The 6,279-nt window shown below is 37.8% G+C and overlaps 1 protein-coding gene across 1 annotated transcript in view; it reads left to right on the top strand.

The window, feature by feature from the left end:
* The first annotated feature begins 848 nt into the window (after nucleotides 1-848).
* The window catches only part of LOC102207417 (target of Myb protein 1), an 11,209-nt gene continuing 5,778 nt past the window's right edge, over nucleotides 849-6,279 (top strand). Inside the window, exons 1-7 of the mRNA XM_013911562.1 lie at nucleotides 849-1,105; nucleotides 2,772-2,856; nucleotides 4,223-4,301; nucleotides 4,600-4,749; nucleotides 5,579-5,713; nucleotides 5,800-5,949; nucleotides 6,095-6,211. Of these exons, the coding sequence (XP_013767016.1) occupies nucleotides 1,033-1,105; nucleotides 2,772-2,856; nucleotides 4,223-4,301; nucleotides 4,600-4,749; nucleotides 5,579-5,713; nucleotides 5,800-5,949; nucleotides 6,095-6,211 (789 nt within the window). The 5' untranslated portion in view covers nucleotides 849-1,032. The remainder of the gene's footprint in view (nucleotides 1,106-2,771; nucleotides 2,857-4,222; nucleotides 4,302-4,599; nucleotides 4,750-5,578; nucleotides 5,714-5,799; nucleotides 5,950-6,094; nucleotides 6,212-6,279) is intronic.

Genomic DNA, 6,279 nt, shown 5'->3' with positions numbered 1-6,279 from the left:
TTCTACGGCTCAACAAACATCAGCAAATATCACACAAACTTTTTATGGAGTTTGTCACACACTGTGTCTGCTTTCTAAATGTACAGCTGTTGTATTTCCCAGAATGAGAGATAAGGTCACTCAGAGAAGGGGAAAGATATAAGAAAGACAGGGTCGGAGAGGAAGAAGAGCAGTTATAGTTAAAGGTAATGTCTGCCCATTGGCATTTGATAAACTGGAAATTTAAAGCTTACATGTAATTTCCTAATTATTAATCAGGTATTGGGTGTGTATGTTATATTAGATATATATCATATCTGTTATTTTTGTTCACATTGTTAAACAAACTGTTAGTGACTAAGGTATACTAACTTAAGTATTTAAAGGTTGAATGAAAATACTCTGCAGTTTAGTTCAGAATAAACAGATTAGTTTGCTGTACTGTGGTAAATATGCAGTAAGTAACTGTGAATGGTTAATGTTGGTTTACATCAGTTGTAGCAGAAATAATTTTGAATTTAAGTTGACAATATTACGCTTAGATTCATTCTTCTACCAACTTTATATTGTCTAACATAAAGACAGAATAAACAGTACGCTTTCAGCAAAGGGAATGGAAATTAGCCAAGACAGCTTGTGAAATATTGGGTTACATTTTGTTGAAATCAGCTGCGTAAGTCCACAAACAGCCTGAAACCTCAGAGCAGCACCAGCACATGTCAGCTGACCACAGCCAGTACACAAAGAAAATCTGCTGGAGCTCAAAAAAAGAAATGATTATTATGATTTTATATATATATATATATATATATATATCCGAACTTCTACTTAAATCATTAAAGTCTACACTTTTTCCTCACTTAGGAAAGTGTTTGAGGTGTGAAGAAGCTTCAGCCGTCGGTCTGTACGCTGATGCTGTTTCCTGGCTGCGTGCGTTTTCACGTGACCCCACGAGCGAGTGAGCCTCAGAGCCAGCGGCTGACACTTAAAGCAAAAGCAAACACAACAAGCAAACTGATTCACTTCGGCAGCGGACGCCTGTAATTTTCGAGGATGTTTTCACTCGGGGAGAAAATGGAGTTTCTCATAGGAAACCCATTTTCAACGCCGGTCGGACAGAGAATCGGTAAGCAGCTGCTTTTTAAAACCGCTCAGAGTGGTGTTCACGTCGGTTCAGTTTGCTTCCATTTGTATATTTTCCGTTTTGCTTTTAAAAACTCCGCTAACACGTGACAGTGGCGACAAACCAGTTTACTTCCGGTTTTCGCATTTTATTCTATTTATTAATCAACTCCAAATTTGTCAGGAAAAATAAGATAGTTTTTACAGTCAATGACGCAGGAGAGGCGGGATTAATTTCCTTGATTCTTCCACGTGATTGGTCGATATAAGTTGAGTGGCAATTCATTTGGCGAATCCGGAAGCCGCTTGGCGTTCCTTCTCACTTCCTTAATCACTGATGTGTTACAGTTTCACACTATGCCTAAGTGTCAACAAGTGTGTGCCGTCACACATCTTATGAAGCATCTGCCATTTGCTCGTAATGGCACCGGGATAGTTCTCTTTATCCAGCCACTAAAAGCTCCCACAATCCACTGCAAGTGCAGATGCCTGCAAAGATGTGTAACATCAGGACAGTCATCGGTATTAAGAAAATGTCACACACCCATCTCATGCCTTCCTTCCTCTTATCTCCTCCACTCACTTTCTCACGTATAAATGTCAGCTACTTCTGAGGCAAATGAGAGCAGAATCAGCTGACAGTCACATGAAGTGGAAGGGAGCTGGGGAAAGAGAGTGGGAGGGAAGGGGTGAGGAGGGAAATGGAGTAAATGGGATTGGGGAGTGTTGGAAAGGAATGTGGAGATTTAGAGACTTATGAAGAGCCCGTGTAGGGTGGAGTGGGGAAAAAAAGCAGGCTTTGATTGCAAAATAGTTTGGAGGATGCAGGATTTTAGGGGAAACCTTTCTAATCAGCTCAATGCTACAAATAATGAGTTACTGAAACGTTTATCAAGAAAGTGTTATTATATTTTAAGTTTTTTGTTGGGTTAAAAAAGGGTGGGACCTTTTGGTAAAAGAATATGACCCATATTTTAATTTTTCTGTCAATTTATAGGAAAAATTACTTTAAAGAAAACACTCTGTGGCATGCACATAGTGTCTCATGTAGGATTTTATCTGTCACATCTTCACTTTTTTGCCTTTTTTTCTACTAAAAGCTCCAAAACCAACTCAACCTAGTCAGCACTAAACAGCAGACAGACACACACTTGGTAATGACCTGGTAGACACAGAGGTATATTTAGCATGTGTATTTATGAAGTGTTAATAAGTGTGTTAATAAGGTATTAGTCTGCTTAAACGATATCGATTTTACTGTATGTTTCCCAAAACATAAAAAATCAGTTAACCCTGGTTTAATCTGTGCTGTTGCTATTTAATTCCTAGCATAATGAACACTACGGTATGCAAATGTGTAAACTGTTTCCCATTGTAACTGATCATTTTTTTTGAACCCTCCTCGTGAAAGCAGAGCATAAAATGATCACATGGTGACCTTTCTTTTATAAATATAGACCATTGGTTCACATTTTTGTCTTTTGCATTATGATAAGTAGACCTTCAAGTCTGGTCTGTGAAACAGAAATATTGAACCCTTAAATGTGTTGTGTTATGTCGATGTCATGAAAGAAGGGGGAAGTCTTCTGTTTACTGTGATTTTCCAAATATTCCAATTTCAGTATTATCATATTAAATGTAGTTTGATCTCATTCCCTTACTTTTGACAGAGCAAGCGACCAATGGATCACTACAATCGGAAGACTGGGGGCTCAACATGGAGATCTGTGACATCATCAATGAGACAGACGAAGGGTAGGGATGATGTTATTTGTTGTGTTGGGGTATTTTTGGTCTGTCAGTGAAGCACACATGCAGGAAGAGACAACAGTTCTATTAATTCCTTATTTCTTGTTTTCTCTGCACAAGTCACATCGAAGTCAAACTTGTTATTACACATGCTCACTATATAACATTTTAGCTTTATTTATAATAGTATTAGTAATAATAAATGACACAAACTAATAAAAAGTTTAAATTTGTTTTTTAATAACTTTAAGAGATAAATAGCTAAGGCAAGTTACGTAAGCATGTTTCCATGTTTTGCTTTTGCATTACTGTGTCACTTCCTTTATGGGTTTGTTGCTACTTTCAGTGCTGGTTGTCACCATTGACCTACTTACGTCTAACACTGTCTTCTAGTTAATTACGCATGTTTTCTGCTGAGAAAGCCTCTCTTGACACATGTTTTTCTGAAGGTTTCCTGTTGTAAGGGACTTTTTCCTCCCCACTGTCATGAGGTACTCACGGTGGATAGTTTAATTGTTGTATTATAGGCTCATTACCTTCCAATATCAAACACCTTAAGAAGACTGGGCCATAGAAATAAAATTAATGAAACGGAATTGAAAGTAGTTAATTCAGAAGACACAGAACAGATTAATAGGGTTAAAAGTGTAGGTTACCTGTCCCAGTTAAGACAGTTATATTTTTTGTTTTGCTAGTTTTTACCCCTCAGCTGTAAAAGGCTAATGGGGTATTGTTGAGCTCATCCCAGCTGCCATGTGGCATGAGGCGGGGCACACCCAAAACACGTTTTAAAGCTTTTGTGAGATTTTAAAGGAGGAAAGATTTTAACATTTTATGTTGTCAGTGTTAAAGGTTTTTGTCACTGCATAAATACTTGTGGTAGCAGATAGTCAGAAAAAAATCAATTTTCACCATGCCAATGGAAGTACACACTTCAATTAATATAAGTGCGACTGAACTGAAGATTTACAATTTACAGATTAAAAAATTAGCTAACAGATATGACCATGAAACTGTGAAATTATGCATAAATATGCAAATAATTTTCAAACATGTACTTATTTCATATATTTAGTTATTTGTCCACTATAAATAACTATATATATAGTTATGTCCACTAGATAAACTGTGGAGAAGTAAACACTAGCATGTGCATTTTCTTTGCACTCATGTTGAAAAAACAGGTTAAAGCAGCAAAAGAAAATATCTAAATTCTCCATTACAAAATAAGTTGTTATATATAGTTTTGCCAGAGAAAACCCATTTTTAATTTAATAATCTACAGTCTTTTGTTAATGACTTAGTTGCATATTTAAATTTTTAAACTTTAGTATGGATAAGTAAACAAACATCATGTGATGCTTTTCCCCAGGCCGAGAGATGCAGTTAAAGCCATTAAGAAGAGAATAGTAGGAAACAAGAACTTCAGAGAGATTATGTTTGCTCTCACTGTGAGTAATTGTCTGTCAAAGATTGTATGTTTTTCTTTTTGTGTTATTTGTTCTGTCATGGCCTGTCAGATGTGAGAGGAATATTTTGCAGGTCAAAATGATCTTTGTCCTGGTTGGCTGTTATCCAAGAGGAGATGATTTCTGTGTTTACTTGTGCAAGTAGCTCAGTTAACTCGGGTCTTAGTTAACCCATTGACGTCATGCTAGAGAGAGATAGACTTTCATTTTGGTGCAGCTAAAATCACTTTTTTTTTTAATATGTTACGTGTTGTGTTGATTTTTTTTCACTCTCATATAGGTTCTGGAGACGTGTGTGAAGAACTGTGGCCATCGTTTCCACGTTTTGATTGCCTCACAGGAGTTTGTTGAGGGGGTTTTGGTTCGTTCTATTCTGCCCAAAAATAACCCACCCACTATCCTCCATGACAGGGTCCTCAGCCTCATACAGGTATGTACATGACAGAGTGTTTGTGCACAAGTGCAGTGGTGTCAAACCCTACAATCTGAGGGGCAGAATCGGCCCAGCAAAGACTCAAATCCAGCCTGCTGGATGGCTTTGGAAAATTTAAATGAGGGCATCAATTTTTTTGACTTTTTTTGAAGCTTTACAACCCCAACACCCCCACAACCACTTATACTACACCAAAGTATTTAATCAGAATCAGGATATTTTAATAATCCCAACAGACTGAACTAATTAAATAATACAATATATTGCAAAGTTTAAAAATTTAAGGAATAGCACTATTATATACAGATCGCTCAATTATAAAGATATTACAGAGGATATTACTCAAGATCAAAATAGGCTGTATGTGGTCCTCCATGTAAAATGAGTTTGACATCCTGGCACTAGAGCTTTAGCTTAAGATGATTTGTATAAAAAAAAAAATCAATTGCCACTGTTTAATTTATTAGTCAATTCAAATTAGACAACCTAACAGAATCGCTTTTTTAATTTACATTGTGAGGCTGGAATCAGTCTCACAGACTCTGTTATGTCTATGGAAATGTGCAACAGTGTTATTTTTAATGCTCACAATCCAGGTGTCTACATTGATATGTACATTCCTCTGCTACATGGTCAGAGTTCTTGTGGGTAATCATAAACAAAGACCGCTAACATTAACATAGTCTCAGGCTTAGAAATGCTCTAGGACAGTACACTTCTGTTCTCTGCATGTTGCCTTTTATGTGTCGTTCTATGTGCCACTGGATGCAGATTTAGGGGTCAGTCATCTCTTTACAATCTGTTACATGCTCTCTTTCATCTTCAGTCATGGGCTGATGCATTTCGAAGCTCTTCCTCCCTGGCGGGGGTGGTACATGTATACGATGACCTAAGAAGACGAGGTCTGGAGTTCCCCATGACAGACCTGGATGCTCTGTCCCCCATCCACACACCAAATAGGGTGAGACTATCTTCCAGTGAAAAAACAAAAGACCACTTGAATGTTTGGATAGTTCTTGTACCGTACCTCTCTGACAAATCTTGCAGAGCACCCCAGAAAATGGAACCGCTGAGATGCCCCCTGTCACTGCTCCTACAAATGAGTCACAACTGGAAGCTGCTTCAAGCATTTCCAGTCAGAATACATCACCTTCATTTCAGCCCAGTGAAGGACCAGTCTCACTTACTGCAGAACAGGTTCCACTGACCAAAAATACCTCTCATTGTATATAGACTGTTTCTGTATCTGAAAATGGCTTATCTTATTTTCATGTAACATTAATGCATCACTGTGGCCTTTCTAGCAGTGTTTGACTGATTTTTGTATTTTTCTCTAATCTAGGAGCAGAAGCTGCGAAGTGAGCTCGATTTGGTGAGAGGAAATCTCAAAGTGATGTCTGAAATGCTAAATGAGCTACTCCCTGGACAAAGCCAGCCAGATGATACACAGCTGCTACAGGTCTGTGTGTGTGTGTGTGTGTGTGTGTGTGTGTGTGTGTGTGTGTGTGTGTGTGTGTGTGTGTGTGT

The sequence above is a fragment of the Pundamilia nyererei genome, unplaced genomic scaffold, assembly GCF_000239375.1.
Source record: "Pundamilia nyererei isolate P.nyererei 1_Seehausen unplaced genomic scaffold, PunNye1.0 scaffold00065, whole genome shotgun sequence".
NCBI lineage: Eukaryota > Metazoa > Chordata > Actinopteri > Cichliformes > Cichlidae > Pundamilia > Pundamilia nyererei.
Note: the sequence above shows the minus strand (reverse complement) of the source record. Positions and strands in the feature narration are given on the sequence as shown.